General features: G+C 38.2%; 3 protein-coding genes across 3 annotated transcripts; 2 read left to right on the forward strand and 1 right to left on the reverse strand.

Moving 5' to 3' along the window:
• Nucleotides 1-356: 356 nt before the first annotated feature.
• On the forward strand, nt 357-3,086 carry LOC137725289 (eukaryotic translation initiation factor 3 subunit D). The gene is made up of 2 exons (XM_068463927.2): nt 357-2,141; nt 2,792-3,086. Exon 1 carries the CDS (start codon nt 438-440, stop codon nt 2,136-2,138), a length of 1,701 nt encoding a protein of 566 aa, XP_068320028.1. The 5' UTR covers nt 357-437; the 3' UTR covers nt 2,139-2,141; nt 2,792-3,086.
• Nucleotides 3,087-8,218: 5,132 nt separating this feature from the next.
• Nucleotides 8,219-9,507, reverse strand: LOC137726110 (non-classical arabinogalactan protein 30). Its single transcript, XM_068464980.2, has 2 exons — nt 8,984-9,507; nt 8,219-8,723 (listed from the first exon to the last, which is right to left on the reverse strand). The coding sequence occupies exons 1-2, from the start codon at nt 9,402-9,404 to the stop codon at nt 8,425-8,427; spliced, it is 720 nt and encodes a 239-aa protein (XP_068321081.2). The 5' UTR covers nt 9,405-9,507; the 3' UTR covers nt 8,219-8,424.
• Nucleotides 9,508-18,012: 8,505 nt separating this feature from the next.
• LOC137726524 (VQ motif-containing protein 4) lies at nt 18,013-19,127 on the forward strand. The gene has a single exon (XM_068465458.2). The coding sequence runs from the start codon at nt 18,125-18,127 to the stop codon at nt 18,875-18,877; it is 753 nt and encodes a 250-aa protein (XP_068321559.2). The 5' UTR covers nt 18,013-18,124; the 3' UTR covers nt 18,878-19,127.
• The last annotated feature ends 881 nt before the right edge of the window (nt 19,128-20,008 follow it).

Consider the following 20,008-nt stretch of genomic DNA (forward strand, 5'->3'; position numbering starts at 1 on the left):
CTAACTAGAGAAATGGTCCCTCAACTTTAACCCAAATGTAGCAATGGTTCTTCCAACATAACTCATTTTGACAAAACTCTGACGAAGTTGACGAAAATAATCATAACTACACATTTTGATGAGTTGAGAAACTCCAATTGTAGCAAATAATGAATTTTTAGTTGTTGGACCATTGCTACAATTTACACTTAGAACTTAGATTACATGCTTGACGAATTACTTATTTTCCAAAACAATCTTAAAACCCCCAAAATAGTATAATTGGGCCAGAAACGAAGCCCCATAAATACAAACAACGGCCCAGTGGTATAACGGTAAATTACCCATGGTATAAAAAACCGTACGAAAACTAGGGTTTTAAGCACAAACCCAATCCACTGTCATCACAGCCAAAAGCTTCTTTCGCCCTCTGAATCTCATAAATCCAGCAATCAACGATGGTCGAAGGTTTCGAAGTCGGCGGCGTACCTTTCAACCCCGACGGGTGGGGCCCACCGGACAGCGCCACCACCCCAACCACCACTTCCAATTTGCCCCAAAACGTCCCCTTCGCCCCCTTCTCCCGCTCTGAGAAGCTTGGCCGGATCGCCGACTGGACCCGCACCTTCAACAATCCTGGCCGCTCTAAGAACCCATCGGACGCCGTCTTCGACTTCTCCAACGACGAGTCCTTCCCCGCCTCCGCCGATGACGACGCTTCGTTCCGTCTCGTCGATGGAAAGCCCCCTCCGCGCCCCAGATTCGGCCCCAAGTGGCGGTTCCAGCAGCAGCGACAGCTCCCCCACCGCCGTGACGAGGAGGTCGAGGCCAAGAAGCGCGAGGCTGAGAAGGAGCGGGCCCGCCGCGACCGCCAGTACAACATGAACCGGTCCAACGTCAACGCCCCTCGCCGAGAAGCCGCGGTTTTCAAATCTTCCGTTGATATCCAGCCGGAGTGGAACATGCTGGAACAGATCCCCTTCTCCACATTCTCGAAGCTCTCGTTTTCTGTACCGGAACCCGAGGACCTCCTCCTCTGCGGCGGACTCGAGTTCTACGATCGCTCCGTCGATCGAATCACCCCCAAGAACGAGAGGCGGCTCGAGCGGTTCAAGAACAGGAACTTCTTCAAGGTCACCACCACCGATGACCCCGTCATCCGCCGCCTCGCAAACGAGGATAAAGCCACAGTCTTTGCCACCGATACGATTCTCTCGACTCTCATGTGTGCACCTAGGTCAGTTTACTCTTGGGATATTGTGGTTCAGAAAGTTGGGAACAAATTGTTCTTTGATAAACGTGATGGGTCGCAATTGGATTTGCTTTCGGTCCACGAAACCTCTCAGGAGCCCTTGCCTGAAGCTAAGGATGATATCAATTCAGCTTACTCGTTGAGTGTCGAGGCTGCTTATATCAATCAGAACTTTTCACAGCAGGTTTTGGTTAGGGATGGAAATAAGGTCACGTTCGAGGAGCCTAACCCTTTTGCGAATGAAGGAGAGGAGGTTGCTTCCGTTGCTTATCGCTACCGGAGGTGGAAGCTTGAGGAGGGAATGTATCTGGTTGCGAGGTGTGAGGTGCAGAGTGTTATGGAGGTGAATAACCAGAGGTCGTTTTTGACCCTGAATGCGCTTAATGAGTTTGATCCGAAATATTCAGGTGTCGATTGGAGGCAGAAGTTGGAGACTCAGAGGGGAGCTGTATTGGCAACTGAGCTGAAGAACAATGCCAACAAGTTGGCTAAATGGACTGCACAAGCGCTCCTGGCCAGTGCTGATTTGATGAAGTTGGGTTACGTTTCAAGGGTTCATCCTCGTGATCACTTTAACCATGTGATTTTGGCTGTGGTTGGATACAAGCCCAAGGAGTTTGCCTCGCAGATTAATCTGAACCAAAACAGTATGTGGGGGATTGTGAAGTCGATTGTGGACTTGTGTATGAAATTGAATGAGGGCAAGTATGTGCTTGTTAAGGACCCATCGAAGCCCCAAGTTAGGATCTATGAGGTGCCTCCAGATGCTTTTGAGAATGACTATGTGGAGGAGCCACTGCCCGAGGATGAGCAAGTTCAGCCACCTACGGAGGAAGGGCAAGGTGCTGAGCCGAATGTTGCTGCTAATGATGTTGAGGATAAGCCGGTTGATGCTGTTGAAGCTTGAAGGGTAATGTTTCTTGCTGCATTGTCTACTGTAATATGTGTTCCTTATTGTTTTGTTTATTTTGAAAATTTTGGTATATGTTTAAGCATTTTAATTACGTTCACTGTTGCTTGTTGGTCTTTGTCTATTTGATTTCCCTGTGAATCAGGTATTCGTTCTAGTTTGTTAAAAGTTTTTGATGATGAATGTAATGGTTTACTTCAGTCATTGAAACTTCAACTGACTAGACAGTGCCAAGTTCACAGATCACTTCTTGCCGAGTCGATTCTAGGCCCATTCTTCATCAGATATAGATTCCATTGTTCCTGTATCATGGATTAAACGGTGAGAGAGCGGGGATCAGTGTATGATGTTAGGAGTCATTATATTAGAGACAAATTGGATTGTTTTAGGATTTATCCTTTTGTTGGGATACTTGTGTATTTCCAGAATCACTCTGCCGAATTGTAGAGTGGTTGACTGAACTCTTCTCGTTGCTGATCTTGAAATGAAATCCTGGGTTCTGGGATGAATGTGTTTAACTTGTTGAGGTCACTAATTGACATTTCACGTGTTACCTGTTGTATGATGCATTCGGACTTATGGTCATAATAACATGGGATATCTCTTGATCGTATATAGTTGATCGATTCATCGTTGATTGGTGACTGCAGATTTAAATCGATTTTCACAATTGCTGAGAACGGGGAAACCTGGCTACGTCTCTTAATAGTTGCGAAGCGAGAGAAGATTATAAGGCCATCAAAGACTTGTATCTGAAGTTAGTCCAACTTTTGTTGCATCGTTGGCATATAGTTTTTACGAGCATTTTGTAGCTTTTCCATCTTTTAAACTGGCATAGAGGAAACTAGCAGATCATGGGAATGGTTTTGTTTCTTCTCTCTTTATTTTAACCTGGAGCTTTGTGATATGTTATGCTATTTTATAAAAACTTGAATTTTGCCTTAATATTTGGTATCGAAGTCGTTTACCTTCCTCAATTTTGCGATATCGTGATGCTTAATGAACTTGCTTGGTTTCTTGGCCATTTTATTCGGATGTTTTGTTTCTCGTAAACGCGTTTGCTTTCTGAGTGAAGTTAGTAGGATTGCTTGTGCTTACCAGCTCTGGAGTAGCTCTAATTGCTCAATAATTCCATCCCTTCACCCAGCCAAACCATAGCAACTTACATGAAACATGTTAAGAGCTCGGAAGTGCTTTTAAAGTAACTGAAAGCGATTTTGGGAAAAATGTTTTTGGAACTAATTTTTAGTAAAAATCTAACTAGATTGTGAAAAAATACTTAGTGTTTCTTGAAAAAAAACACATATTTAATGCCTCGTACAAAAAACATTTCAAATGCCTTAGAAACTCAAAACTATTTTCTCGAAAAACTTTGTTAGTCATTGTAAAAGCATTTTCAACGAGTCCGTAAGCAACAGTGTAACATCTGATTGAATAATGCAATACCACATGTAATATGGGGGATTTGTGGGCTTCAGCCTCGTTTTCACCGTAGAAATATACTGTAATTGCAATTTCATGCTATGGGAAAGGGGGACATCAGCAAGAACATGCGAAAATCAGATTGGGGTTGAAAAATTTTAGATGTTACATCCCGTTCCAAAATTCGTTCTATTTTATTGTCCGACATGTGGACATTCCACATCGGAATGTGTCATTGTACGGATTTAGGAGGATCAATTATGGGCCTGACTCGTAGTTACAGCATAGAAATATAGTTCCACAGCCCTTTATGCAATGGTTGTTATGTTATTCTCTAAGATCAACACAATCATGGATGTTGGTTACGTTGGAAGGAATCGTACCCAAACCTATCCGAATCATTTCCTCACCATTTCTCATTGGTTTGTATAGGAGGGAATGAGTAGGAATTTGATTCCAGATCAATTTGGATCTTAACACGTCTCTATTGAAGAATGCAAGAAACTGTGCATCACAAAATTTCACATGTAATGAATGGATCCTCTACTAGTCGCACAAAATCTCACTTATTGAACTAGTAGGTAGTAATACGCAAGTTGGAGAACAATAACAACATAATTAGTAGTGGGTTGCTGGCCTTTTTCTTTATGATCGTGACGATTTCCCTTCGTTCTCTCCCTTCCTTTACTACTTGGATTAATTGCAAGAGCTTAACATGAACTCTCAGAATGTTAGTAGGAGTTGAGAAGTCCAGTATCTATAAGATCGGACAGTAGGTGCTCCCTACTTGACAAGTCATGCTAGCCATGGCATGCCAAGCACCCCGCACCTATGTCCTCAGGGGTGACAAGCCCGCCACACCCATCACATGTTACTTCAGTATAAATGGTGTGTCGAGCTTGGGACATTCCCTCCCATTGTAAAACCATAGTACTACCATGCCTCATAAAGTAGAAATGTCTCACAAATTACCGGCGGGAATGAGGAACACTAGCTTGGATTTTCGACATACAAAATTGCTGTTAAATTCCCAAGTGTCAACTAAAATCATATGGATTTTGTAACTTGAATCCTATTAGCCAGATATGCATTAATTTTCAACTAATTCGATGGTATTAAGTTCAACCTATACATGTCCATTGAGAAGACACATGATAATCGGCATGCATTAGTACAAATAATAATGTCTTATAAACAGAACCACTATCGGCGCTGCTAAATCATAGAGTTAAAAATGAATTTTCATGAAACATTTCACCATCACATGACGTTTTTCTCTGCAATTATATATTAATTAGAATATTACAGTAACGATAAATTCATTTTATTTCCTGTTCATGCTGTTTAATTCTCGATATACTTTCACTTGAGAGGGTGTGGGTGAGACTTATTATTATTTAGTGTTATAATAATTTTCACATTTTTCCCTCATGCATTTTAGTTTTTGAAAATATTGCAGAAAAAAAAAAAAACTAGAGTGAAATCACTGATTTAAAATGTTTAACACCGTGACCTTTTCCATAAATCCTAATTGAGTTCATGGAAAAAAAAAAAAACTTCAATATTCTTGGAATATAAGGCCGTAAATTAAATTTGAAAATATAAATTGATGTATAATATATATTTTCAATTGTTCATCTATTTTATTATGACGCGTAATATACTGTTTTTTATTCCTGTTACATTCTAGAGCTTGTGAAATATGTCTAAGAATATATATGCCGCCCAACAGGCTCTCAAAAGATCGATTCAACCACAACGAGTGCCTTGTAAAACATAAAATGGAGTTTGAGAAGTTTCGTATGTGATATGATCGAGTTAAGGGGAAAACGAGTCTCTGCTTTTAGGTTTTTTTAATGAAAAGAATCACACTTTTAGTTTCGGATTTTGATGCAATGGCCTAATGCAATGCAATCATGGAAATGTAGAAAAATCGTTGTTTAAAAACTACTCCTAAGAAAAGGGCGCGAAATCATCAGCATACGTATGTGTAGTCATCACAGCAATAGATAATGTACCCAATCATCATCACTATACTGGCATTTGGAATTAAAATGTTAGGAGCCTGGCGACTTGGCTATCCATGGTCGTATGGACATTTCAACAATCATTTTCTTTCTATAAAAGCAATAAAACTGAAAGAAAAATATCAAATAGTGCGACTTCAATACTACGTACGAAACACTTAAGAGTTACGAGTGTGTTAGCCGTTAAATTTGATTTTCATAACTATTAAATCTCTTATTTTCAATCTTAGCTATTTATTTTCTGTATCACGCAATACGCATTATCAAAGAAAAACTGATTGTTTCGTGTCAATCCTCCTAATGATAACATACGTGCCCGAGAGGAATTTACAAACACTTGAGTGCATAAGAGAAACGTAAACTTGCAAGCACCTACTCCATTAGGCGTTTGACACACAAGATTTTGCCCTAGACATGCATAATGACCAATCATGAAACCTAACTTGTTTGTGCATGCACATAGTTCAGAGCCAATAGACGACCACACAGAAACTGCAGTTAAATCCACACATCCGCCAACTTATGTATGTATGTATAGTATAATCCAGGAATTTCGATGGATGAAACCAAGTTGACCAACCACGTAACATTTTCTCTGTTTTCAGTTCAACCCTAAATATTCTACTCCACCACGATTTGCTTGATCAGGTCCCACTATACACATGATATGATTTGACTTATAACTCTCTCACATGTCCAAAATTTTAAAGCAAACTGTTGATCTACGATGATATCATGATGGTGTGTTCTGACTCATTATCCGTTACGAGAAGGACTTTTGCATCTGTTTGGTAAAAACGCCAATTTTTCAAACACCAAAGGGGCCGCACTGCAGTTCCATTTTAGGGTTCTTCGATGTGATTTTACGGACACTTCAAAGAATCCAATGGCTTAAGGCGCTCAGTGCATTAGACTGCATGCACGCCGAGGTTCAAATTTTTGGTCTCGATCTTTATTTTATTTATATATTTATTTATTCAAAGCGAAAGTTACTATCATGTCTGCCATAGGACAAGCAGTACCACATCTGACCGTTGAAAATACGGTAAATTACATAATATCCTCTCAAGGTCTATTACAACCCTTTAACCTCATACAACATCTTTAAAATATTTCACTTTCATATCTCGTTTATTATTTTATTTCAATATAGTACCTCTGTTATATTTTCCATCCATTGATCCATTAAGAACTGATGTGGCTGACACATTTATACCGTATGGTTGCCAAATATGTACCACATGACAAAAAAAATAATTTTTAAATTGAAAAAAAAAAAAAAAAACCTGAATCTTCTCAAACAAAAGAAGAAGAAGAAGAAGAAAAAAAAAAAAAAAAAAAACTGAAAACGCAGAACCCACCCAGCACCACCCCCCCCCCCCCAACCACCTCCCCGCAACCCCTCCCTACCTCTCTTCTCCCTCCCGAGCCTCCCAAACACCTCCCTCTCCTCCATTCTCTTCACCTCCCCTCTCATCCAAAAACACACACTGAGGATAACACTCCGACAGCCCCATCGACTCCGACACTGCTCCGCACTCCTCAGGCACTACATTCCCTAACCCCATCTCGGCACATCGACTGCCTGATCAACTACAACCAATCGCCGTCCAGGACCATCTACTCCGATAGGTTCATACCCAGTAGATCTGGTTCCAACTTCCCCCCTCTTCGACATCTCCAATACTCCATCCGAGGGCCGCGATGACTCGTCAAGCGCCTACGGCACTCTCCTACGTGCTGCCCTCTTTGGACCTGACTCCACCGGCGTCGTCCCTCCGGCGACGCCTGAGAAAAGGAGCACGATTCAGATGAACCCTCTCAGCCCCAAAATCTTCCGGTAATGCACTCGTTTTCCCCTTTTGGGTTCGATGATGTGGTCACCGGAGTTCACCATAGCCCCGTCAAGGCTCCTCAGAAGGTTCCCCAGTCACCTTATAAGATGACTTTCATCACTTTCTAGTCTTTTGGCGATTTGGGTTTGGTTTGATTTTGGACATTGTGAATTGGGTTTATATATATATAAACAGAAGTTTTGTTTCTTGTTCAGGTTTTGGATGCACCTGCTTTGCAGGATGATTTCTATCTGAATCTTGTCGATTGGTCTTCGCACAATGTGCTTGCTGTTGGCTTGGGAAATTGTGTTTATTCATGGAATGCTGATGCCTGATGGGGTGGATTTTTGGATGGGAGGGAAGGTCAAGAGAGTGGAGGAGAGGGAGGTGGTTGGGAGGCTCGGGAGGGAGAAGAGGGGTGGGGAGGGGTTCGGGGAAGGTTGGGTAGGTTCTGCGTTTTCCTCTTTTTTAGTTTATTTTTTTTTATTATTATTTTTTAAGAAGATTCAGGTTTTTTTAAAAAGAAATTAAAAAAAAATTTGCCACGTGATACAAATGTAGCAGTCACGCAGTTCTTAACGGATCAATAGATAGAAAATGTAACGGATGTACTATATTGAAATAAAATAGTAAGTAATGTATGAAAGTAAAATGTTTTTAAAATATTGTATGGATTGTAATAGACCTCAAATCTGAAGGGCTAATTTACCCTTGAAAATATATCACTTTTTACTACAAGTTAAACTAACTCAGTATATGCACGTAAGTTGAACCAAAATCTACATCAATTAAGTTGAACCAAAATCTAGATCAATTACCATTCATTATTGTAACCCAAATAACAAAGCAGTATTATTTCGAAACAGCCATTCCTTCAAGTTCAAACCATGCAGGGGCAGGGGGAAACCCTAACAATGGCACATTAATCTGGGATTAAGACTTAAGTGACAACAGAAAGCCCCATTAATTAACACAAGCTCTAATAAACTGTAAAATAAATTAACGAGGACATGTGGGCTCAAAGGCGAATGGACCGACATTGTAGAGAAGGAATGGGAGCTTCTGGGACATAAATGGCTTCGCAGGCTTCAGCAGAGCACCGCTCAGTCCACCATGCAGATCGGACGGCTTGGAGCAGGCGGCGGAGGGAGAGGAGACGAGTGACACCTTGCACTTGTGAGCTCCAAAGGTGGTGATGGTCTTGGGTGCCGTGATAAAAAAGTAGCCATTTTTATCTGTGGTTTCCTTCACAACCAATGGGAACTTTCTGTTGTTGCACTGTAGCTTTACTGTAGCACCTGCCCAAAAAAAAAAAAAACAATTCAAACAAATTATTAGAAAAATGAGTAAAATCAAACCATGTGAATTTTGTAATTTTCATAAAATGGCTGTATACCTATGGACATGAAGAGAACACTGTTTTTAGGTGCATAAAGTAAAATTAGACTAATTTGGACTAAACCAAGAACACTAATTTTTTGTTTATTTATATGTGCAAAATATGTACATTTTTTTTGTTTTGAAACGTATGTAAAAAGTAAACACATTTTAGACTAACCAAGAACTGGCTTGGCGCCGTTAAGGGTGTCGACGCCGGAGTATTTGCAAGATTTGCAGTAAACGACGCCTTGAACCGCTACAAAGCTCCTTGGGAAAGGTTTCTTAGGTGGGTACATAGGAGGGTGAACCGGTGGGTGGCCGTCGTGGTGGTGGGGGCTTGGTGGGTGAACCGGAGAGTGGGCTGGTGGGTGCACCGGAGAGTGGGCTGGTGGGTGCACCGGAGAGTGGGCTGGTGGGTGAACTGGGGAGGCAGTGGGTGGGTGTGGGTGGGGTTGGCGGTGGTGCTGGCCGTGAGTGGGTGGGTGAGCCGGTGGGTGGGTTGGAGGACTGGCGGGTAAAGTGGTAATTACATTACCGAAGACAGTGAAGCAGCTCAGTAGGAGGACTGAGAGCTGCACAAACACAGCAGGAGAACCCATGTTTCGTTTCTTTCTCTAGTCTTTTTTTCTAGAGAGAGAGAGAGATGAAGTGAGTGGCTCGAGAGAGTGAGATTTATAGGAATTTAAGCCAGGATTCCCTGCGGGTTTTCTTGGTAAATTTGGTTTCAACTTTTTTATTGCTCTGGGCTGGTATTTGAAGGGGATATAATTAATGGACTTTAGAAATGTGAGAATTGGAAAAATAATAAAGTAAAAGAATAAAAAATGTTATTTGTGGAGGAAAATAATTGGCTCCTTAGGTCAAGAATTCTTTAGACTATGTTTGGACGAGAGTATTTCAAGTTTTAATAAATTGATGCTTAAGTTATGAAGTAATGGATCATAAAATGTTACGTAGAGAAGATAAGAAAAGTTCTCAAGAAGGATTTATAGATAACATCTCTTACATAAAGATTAGCAAATTCCTCTCACATCCCTATGCAATGCATATGGAGGGTTTTTTCTAATCCCTTTTATATTTACATTTTGTAATCCATTCCTTATTAACTTGGCATTAATCTATTGGAACTAGTAAAACCCTCATCCAAACTTGGCGCGTTTAACTTTAGAGTTAAATTGTTGTTTGACATGTGTATATACAATGTTCTTTTATCACTTTTAAATAAAACTGTGAAACCACCATTTGAGTTACTATCCAGACGCATGTTTTAGTGCAAAGGTATCACCAAACTTTTTTATGGTATCAGAGCATGTTGATTCATGTGTGAAGTTAAACGGTCACACGTGCGCACTCAATTCGTGCACATCACCCAATTCCTATAGTCCATGTGTTTCGCTTAAAAATTCTTCACACGTAATGGGGAGTGTAAGGATGTGAAAGTAAAAGAGTCACATATCAATGAAAGGAAAAACTTTGTAAGAACTTATTAAAAATTGGATTACTTTCTGTAATATCAATTAATTTTATAGTGAAACTTTAACTTTTTTCGCAGGGTAACTTTCGATAAAAATTTGGTTAAAAGGTATGATTTGTTTCACATGTATTTGTGAGGAATTTTCTAAAGACTCTAGATGGCTTTAGGCTAAAGATTTAGTTGACTGGGATGATAATTGTGAAGAACATTACGTTAATAAGCTCTTCTTGATTAACATTGAAGGCATCCTCACATACTTCTTGTTTATTTTTGTTTATAGACTTTCTTCAATTCATTTGATCCGTCTGTTAAAAAAAATATATATATATATATATATATATATGTTAGAAATGAAAATAAATGCGTGAATAACATCACTTAAAGTTTTCTTCTGATATTGGCCAAAATAAAAGTTTTTTGTTTAGATTAAAAATAAGTAGTGTTTGAATTTAAATACAATCTAATTAGTATAATATTCATCTATCTATATATAAAGTCAATGGAAAAGGTAAACAGTGATTTTGGTGTCACCAAGCTTCAACAAAAATAATTTGGACAAAAATACCCCCAAGACAAAAAACTTCAAAGGCATCCCAAAATAATGCATCAAATAAGGCAGGGCATTTTTGTCATTTTAACAATATTTTTTTAATAATTAATTTTTTTGTGGTTTTTTTTATAATTAGTACCTCACAATAAGTTAGCAACAATGTGATTCAAGTTCTCTATTTTTAAACACGTTCAAAACATCTTAAGATGCGTGTGATGTCGGTTATAAAAAAGGTCATTCGCATGCGGATAATAATGTGATTAAATGAGTTGTCAAATGATTGTTTTTTTTAACAAACGATATTATCTACACTAAGAGGGAGAGGGTGGGCTTAGCCTCATAATGGGCTAGCAATAATTTGATTCAATCAATTGTTTATTAAGTATTATTTTCTCTATTTTAAACACGTTAAACATCTTAAGAGGCATGTAATGCCGGTTATAAAAAAAAGTCTTTCACACAATAATGTGATTAAATTAGTTGTCAAATGATTTTTTTTTAACAAACGATATTATCTACACTAAGGAGGAGGGGATGGGCTTAGCCTCACAAATCAATTGTTTATTAAATATTATTTTCTCTTTTTTTAAACACGTTCAAAACATCTTAAGAAGTGTGTAATGCCAATTATAAAAAGGTATTTCACACGCGGATAATAATGTGATTAAATTAGTTGTCAAATGATTTTTTTTTTTTTTTTTTTTTTTTTACAAATGATATTATCTACACTAAGGGGGAGGGGGTGGGCTTAGCCTCACAATGGGCTAACAATAATATGATTCAATCAGTTGTTTATTAAATATTATTTGCTCTATTCTTAATGTAAATTCTATAGAGATCGATTTTATTATGTTGATTCAGTTGTTTTAATTGGTTTATGAGGGATTTGTTCTAACATGATATAAGATTATTCATTTACTTCAAATATTTAACTTTCTTTTTATCAACAAGCTGCACAGAGGGGCACGTGGCCAGCAACGAGTAGCCAACATTTGGAATATTTCCCCATGCAGCAAGCCAAATGTAGAATTTTCCAAGGCCTTCGAGGGTTGACCCAAACCCTATATTAACTGGGTAACTAAACGGTACTTTAGGTCTTGATTCTCAGTTAATTTTCAATGCTGCATATAAAACCTTGGTTAAATACTTTAACAAGAGATATTTTCGATGAGTCATAAATACGATGCGATACAATAAGTGTAATTATACAATCAGTTGAAAATTTGGAAGAAAATAATTGTGAGATTGCTCACATTCTCAATCTCAATAGTAAACTTCTTGTGGGAGCTTTGTGTGTTGGGGTGCCACCTAACAAACGCCATGCCGTCTTCTTGATTACGGTGGCCACTAGTTAGAGTGTCTAATGGCCGACCTCGGATCCCTTTAATTCAGATTTGACCCGATTTTTCGGTTCAAATTAAATGTGGCACATGAAGCAAATGAACATTAAAAAGACATACACTTACAGTTTACTCAATCATAATTTTTCTCGAGTTTTGGGGCATCATGCACTGACTTCATAGGTCATAGCCCAATGGTTTTAGTTGACTCTAATGCGGCGTTTACTAGCTAGCCTCTTATTTTAGTTTATTCACACAGTTATTATTCACATAAATGATAATTATATATGTTGTGTATAAGATATTAGAATGCTTTGTTGGATGTGCAGGCATACGAGAAATAACAAGATTAATAATAAGGATATCCGAGGTAAAGTAGGAGTAGCTGTAATTGAAGGTAAGATGAGAGAAAATCGGTTAAGGTGGATTAAACGCGTGAATCGAAGACCTAGAGGTGCTCCACAATTACGAGACAGAGATTCAAGGTAAAAGAAATAAAAGAAGACCTAGGAAGACTTGGAAAGAGACTCTAAGAAAAGATATGTAGTGTTTGGAGCTAACGGAAGACTTGACACAAAATTGAGCGCAAAAACGTTATATGATTCATACAGCCAAACTCACTGAATAGGATAAAATTTTGTTATTATTATTGTTGTTGTTGTTGTATCGTTTAACAATCATTACGGATGCATTGTAGATATTGTGGTAAATGTTCAATTTGTGATGTGGAATGTTGTCCTACATCACAAAGCTAAAAGACTTTATAATGTATGTTATTATAAGAGGTTGAATTATCTTCTATATTGCAAATTGGTTAGAACCTTAACTTTCTTCATAGTACCAGTGCACAATTTGCTCACATGTAAAAGTTTAAGAATCACATATATTCCATATCACTCTATATGAATTGCCCACGTATTTATATTGATTATTGTCACACAAGAGTAATACACGGAAGAAACGAAAAAGGATCCGGATCTTTTTCCTAGAGATCCAACGATCGTGACCTTTTATCGTATATCGTGCAATCAGAAATCATTTCAAATTTTAAAATTTAAAATTAAATATAAATAGTACCTAACGAAAAATGATCGCACAATATACGATGAACGATCACGATCGCGAGATTCCTAAAAAGATTCGACGATGATCCTTTTCCGGAAGAAACCTCGACTTCCTTCCCAGTTTACATAATTTATCAAATTTTAACTGAGAAATCATTTAATACCCAGACCAGCTGGGCAGGGGCTTCCAATGCATGAATAAAAAAAGTGCCGCACAGAGGATCTAAGGTTGATATATTATCAACCGACACGTCCAATATAGAGTGTACCGGCCCCAGTCAATGCGTTTGTTTAAATTGTAAATGATTTGCAGACTTAAACAGAGACATAGAGCTCTCGATTCTAGAAATTCTGGTGAGTTTCTGATTTGTTTTCCCTCACAATCCAACGCAGCAGATCTTGATTATTCTGGCTTGAAGCTTGTCCTTTGGATCCAAAAAACAAAATTTGTTCTGATTAACTATTTTATTTTTTACTTAACGATATTGGGAAATGGGGTTAGGCTGAGTCAAACAATAACCTAACAAGTACTATTTTAATATCAATGTTATTCATGAGAGTAAAATCAGACCTAATAATTTCTCTTCTAAGTGAAGAGAGAATTTTTTGCTAGAATCATCAGCAGAGACAATCAAGTGAATCCAACCCCCCGAACAATGCCTTATTGTGTTTGTTCAAGTTGTATTCGTCATAACTTTGAGACATTCTTGAGCACGAGCTTCTGTATTGTGGAATCGTTGTTAATCACTAAAGTTCAAGGATAATTTTATAGGATGATAATAAGGTCAGCAACGTTTTATGGCACAAAGTGTAAGATGGTAAAAAAATAACATGTGCACAAAAGAGTGACAAAGGTGAGAATGTTTCGATGGTAATAGGATAAAGTATGAGGATACCCAAGGCAAAGTAGGAGTGGCTGCAATTGAAGATAAAATGAGAAAGAATCGTTTAAGGTGGTTTGGACACGTGAACTAAAGACCTATAGATACTCTAGTTACAAAATGCAACTCTGAAACGGAGACTCAAGTCAAAAAGGGTAAAGGAAGACTTGAAAAGAGACTTTAAGAAAAAATATAAAGTATTTAGAGCTAACGGAAGAATTGGCACAAAACATAGTACAATGACGTTCTATAATTCATACGACTGATCCCACTCACTAGAAATTTGGTGGTTGTTGTTTGTTGTATAGGATGCATGGCCATCATCGACGACGAGTGTGTAACTTGCATGCAGAGTCTTCGCGTGCCCAAGAATATCAATCTAAAAAACAAGACAATGTTAAGCCCACGGTACACCATGGCTTCTCAAGCCATTTAAATGTATGCCCAAAAACCAATCATAGGGCCACTTGATGTGCCCGCAGTTCAAATCAACTATGCACCCGAACCACCAAACCTGCTAAAAAAACTAACCCAAAAACCAGGTCATGTGTTGCTTACCGCCGAAGAATTGAAAATTGTAGCCACAACCCTTAAATTAAGCATTGAAGTCCCAATATGGAAAAGTTGTTCCCTTGTGACATAACAGTTATGAATTCAAGTCGTGGAAATAATATATTTGGAAAGTAAGGGTAAAACTAACCATTACAAAGCGGAGAACCTTATTTGTTTGAGATTGAAGTTTCAAGACAAGCAAGTTACAAAGTGCCCCTTTCATGCATGTGTAATGCGCACTGGATTTTCAGCTTCTGGCCCAATCAGAATTGTGGCTTGTATTGCAATGGCATTCAAATCTAACTTCCCCAAGTTGTGCTATATGCAGAAATGTTGTGGTTTTAAAACACAAATGTCTGCATCCTAACTAATTCAATTCCTAAACGTGCGCAGTGGGTGCATCCACAAATTTTCACTCATAAATGGTCATGCCTAATAGGCCAAATCAGGACAAGGATCGAAATGTTCGTCCCTGTCCCCTCTAAAAGAAGAGACACTTACAATACATGAGGATTTGAAATGTGGTGGTAGTTTCTCAATCAATATGACGTTACGTGAGAAAGTTATAATGTTTGATGAAGCTTGTTAAGTTTGAGACTATCACATTGGCCGATCCATTTGATACAAATCTTTCTCCTCTACATATAGGTTTGAAACATAACAACATTGACAATTTTGTTTTAAAAAGATTTTATTTTTAGATAACAAGAATTTCGCTACACTTGGGATGTCATTTTGACGATAGCTCAAAGCCAATGAGTGTAGGATTAATCATTGGTGTCATTTTAGGAATAACTCAAATAAAAAAATACGTGATTAGCTTAAGATACCGCAGGAACCGTTATATCCGATAGTAAGTTTTCTCATCTGACACCACGGAATGGGAACCAAAAAGAAATTGTGGCATGCATGCAGTTAAGAACAAGATAAGGGTCTTGGCAGACGCGAGAGTGGAAAAAACTTTCAATTTGTCGAGAAGGCGCCTGGCACACTACATATCAAGTAGTTGGATGTTTAAAATAAAGTTTTAACCACTTGTATGATGACACTTGATATATCAACCCATTAAAAAATCTCTCGAGATTATGGTCCCTTGTTTCTACCTTTTACACTTTCATAGTACAGGTAGGTTGGCTTTTAGTTCATGATGTAAATGAGAACTGGATTCACCTATCCTTTTCACTTTTGCCCTCATTTGGACCCGTCATTTAAGTATCAACATCACTCTGTCTGACTTTGTGGTAAAGGCAAAGGCTACTTTTTCTCCAAATATTGAAAACTCTCATCCGCCCAAATTTGTAGAAGGTTCAAAATTCGGATTCCAAATTTTGGTTAGCTTCTAACTTCAATGAGATTAGATGTATGGTTCTTTCTGTCTATTGATCACCGTATAATATGCCTAATCTAGGGCTTTACTTGGTGTCTGGCATTGACAGGATTGGACAAGTGTTGAATCAACCTCGCTCGGGTGAGAATTTAAGGGAAAAACTTGAGTAGGAGGCCCAACCATGTCATTTGTATATCAATTTCATAAAAGCACGCGGCCCCTTATATTTTATTCTCATTTAACGTAACTAATATGATAGAAAGTCATACCAAAGTTTCTCTTATCAACTAGAGACACGTGAATATAATAATTTCAAACTATAGTCCAACATCATAATCCAATCCAAACCATAACTACAATCGTTATTGATGCACATTGCTCGATAATATCAACGAGGACACTAGTGCAAGTTAAACTATAGTCGTGTCTTAACCCACCAAACCTAGTTGTACGGAAGTTGAGCCTTGTAACAATGCAATCCTTAACTGTTAGATCCTTACATCCAATGTTTTATTCATTCAGTGCATTCTATACACTGCGGCATGGTAGAGTTTTCGGATTATGAGGCTATGAAACATAAGAAAAGGAAAAAAAAAGGTCTAATTGCTTAAGAAGGTTCAATGTGTCTGAGAAAATGAAGGGGTGGTTGTTGTGTGTACTCTCACGTACTTGATAATTGGCATATAACAAACAAGTCGGTGAACTCTCATAAAGGGTAGACTCATTCAAAGTAAGTTATACCGACGTTGGATAAGATGTATCAAAAGTACAATGAGGCTCGTTCATGTGTAAGAGTGTTTGACCGTTTGGCTAGTGAGAATGTAAGACTGTTTTTCTCAAAGTCGAACACGTATCTTCTTCTCCTTTTTCTTGTGCAAATGCAATAACGAATGCTTTTAACTAATTAAGCCAGCGATATTTTAGATAAGTTGGACCTAGATTGCATCCAAATCCAAAGATAATTTAGTTAAGACTAAAGAGAATTTAATCCTTGTTTAGAATAAGGGGTGTAATATTTACACATTTCATTTTACTTTTTACACGCCCTTCTAATTTTCGGCCGTCGAATCGAATGAATTGAAGAAAATCAACAAATAAAATGTGTAAGAAGTAAAAATAAGCTGTGTGGATAACATACCCATATAATAAATGAGTTCGCTTTGTGTTGTGGGGCAATCTGCAGATTAAGTGCACTATGTATGTATGGTATGGTATTTGACTGATTGAATAATTTGTTTAATTTTAGTAGCGTAGTTAAGACTTAATCCACTCAAGGGGGCTCTCTCAAGTCAATGACAACTTTGAAGCGCTATTGACGATTTTATTTTTATTTTTCTTTATAAATTTATACATCTTTCTTACAGGCTTACAATCATTAGCCTCACTTTAGATTTTTTAACGTGCTGAAATTATAGTTGGGTATACTAAGTATTATAGTATAAATAGTGAGATATTTGAAAGAAAAATTTTCAATCACTTGTGTTATAACACTTGATGTATCGAACCGTGTTTTTAGCATACGAAAAAATTTCTACACCTTTTCATCCATGAGATGAGATGAGTGTCATAATACATTTGGTGTATCGAATTGTATTTTTGACAATTGTAAATTTATCAATCACGTAATGAGTATTGTAGACACATCTATTATGTGACAACAAAACTTGTACTGATAATTGCCTTAATTCATCAATCATGTGATGAGTATTGTAGACACATCTATTATGTGACAACAAAACTTGTAATGATAATTGCCTCAATTCGTAAATCACGCTATGATTATTTATAAGTGATTAAAAATAATTATTTATCATTTGGTTTAAAAATAATTGTTTATCATTTGGTTTATTAAATTAATTTTTTATAATTGCCTAAATTTTTACATTAATGAGTGGAATTAGTGAAAATGAATTGATCTTTATGATGATATGGAACATATACGCACCACACTCTCCCCAAAGCGCGTGAGCCGACTCCCACCAAAACATTTCTTACCAAACAAAAGACAGTAAACCAAAGTCTCATCTCATCAAAACTCAGTCCCTCTATTCTTCCCTCCCCCTCTCAATTTTCTCTCATTTTCTTGCACTTTCTCAGCAACCAAACAGAAAATAAATCAGAGAGCCCATCAATGGAATCCTCACCCAGGCACCACCAACAGGATAACCCAACTCCATCTTTGCTTCCCTCCCCAAATAGCCACAGCTCCAACAGCAGCACAACCAGCTCCAACAACAACCGTCACCTCAACGGCGGAGCTCCGCCAACAACCCCGATTCCCCATCCTCCTATACCCTACACCAGATCCGAACCCGCCAACCCGTACCCGACCACCTTTGTCCAAGCTGACACCTCCTCTTTTAAACAAGTCGTCCAAATGCTCACCGGCTCCTCCGAAACCGCTAAGCAAGCCTCTTCGAAACCCGCGTCCGACCCGCACCCGAAAACCCACATCCCACCAATCAAATCCACGCCCACAAAGCAACAATCCGGATCCGGTTTCAAGCTCTACGAGCGCCGGAACTCCCTCAAGAACCTTCGGATTAACCCGTTAATCCCCGTCTCCAGCACCGCAGCTTCCGGATTCTCGCCGCGGAATCCCGAGATTTTATCTCCGAGCATCCTCGATTTTCCTGCTCTGGTTCTCAGCCCGGTCACGCCGCTGATACCCGACCCGTTTGACCGCTCCGGGACGGCGAGTTACGGCCCAAATCCAAATGGGTGTTCGAATTTGAACAGGGAGGCGGAAGAGAAGGCGATTAAAGAAAAGGGTTTTTACTTGCACCCGTCGCCGAGCACGACGCCACGGGAATCTGAGCCCCGACTGCTGCCTCTGTTCCCGACGACGTCGCCGAGAGCTGCTTCAGGTTCATCATCTTCTTGAATTAAACGTGAATTTTTTTTTCAATTTTTAGTTTTGTGTAATTTTAATGTGTTATTAATGTTGACATTGATTATTATGATGATGAGGGAGGGTAAATTGTAATGGAATATTTCCAGAGAAATGAAGAGAGAGCCTTTAATCAATTGAAAATTTTAATGTATGCCTCTCCTTTTTTCTGAGAAATGCTAAGGATCCCTTAAATTGTTTTTAGCACAATATTTTATAATATTATTGTGTAAATTACGTTAAAGTGTGTAGTAACATAAAGTTTATGGAACGTCTCATTTTGAGAGTCTCCTTCACATTTATTTTCGAATTTACATCAACTTATTTCCTAATGCTTGTTTGGATGATGAGAAAGTAAAGGAGAAGAGAGAATTTTTCAGTTTTTAGTTTTTTGTGTTCCAATTTTTATATGGATACTAGGCCAATTGGGTGAAAAAAGTAGAATTTTATTTTAATAAAATCATATATATTTTAAAATTCAATAGAAACTTACATGAAAGGGAGACGCTTTGGCGGTAAAATAAGGAACATATCAAGTACATTAAGTGTTTTAATCTCTTAACCTAGTGTTGCATTATTGTTTTGAAACACGGAGCAAGAAAGCGGGGAGTAGACACCAAACCACAGAGCTGACGAAGCACACTCGATCTTATTTTTTAATCCCCTCTCGTAAGGAATTAACTTGGCTGCTGAACATTTCAGCAGCCAAGTCTTGTTCCTCTCGTAATATATACGAGAGGAAAATCTTTGCCCTAATTAACTAGCCTAACTATTTGCAAGGAAGGAAAAATATTTAGAATTTGAATTGGGAGTGAATAAGTCAAAATGTGGGGGTGTGAATTAAATTCAATGGAATTATGAATCACCATGCACTGCATGAGAGGTTGAATTATGCTGTTCTGAATTCTGATATGGTCTCTGCCAACTCTATTTTCTTCAATAAATGGGGAAGTAAATAGCAAGATCTAATTTTACTTCCAAAACCTTTTGACATTAATTGTGGCCGTGTGAGAAGAAGTGGAGATTAATAGGAGGATTGATTGAGTAAAGCATCGTGTTATTTACATTTATTTTTATTTCTTAGTACTTCTGTCAAATTTTGATCGTTGAATCAAACGAATGGAA

The sequence above is a fragment of the Pyrus communis genome, chromosome 5 (genome assembly GCF_041283825.1).
Source record: "Pyrus communis isolate YQ-2024b chromosome 5, ASM4128382v1, whole genome shotgun sequence".
Taxonomy (NCBI): domain Eukaryota; kingdom Viridiplantae; phylum Streptophyta; class Magnoliopsida; order Rosales; family Rosaceae; genus Pyrus; species Pyrus communis.

Coding starts and splice junctions, on each gene's coding strand:
- LOC137725289 (XM_068463927.2), top strand. CDS start 438: ATGGTCGAAGGTTTCGAAGTCGGCGGCGTACCTTTCAACCCCGACGGG.
- LOC137726110 (XM_068464980.2), bottom strand. CDS start 9,404: ATGGGTTCTCCTGCTGTGTTTGTGCAGCTCTCAGTCCTCCTACTGAGC. Junction 8,724..8,983: donor CGGCGCCAAGCCAGTTCTTG/GTTAGTCTAAAA, acceptor TTTTTTGGGCAG/GTGCTACAGTAAAGCTACAG.
- LOC137726524 (XM_068465458.2), top strand. CDS start 18,125: ATGGAATCCTCACCCAGGCACCACCAACAGGATAACCCAACTCCATCT.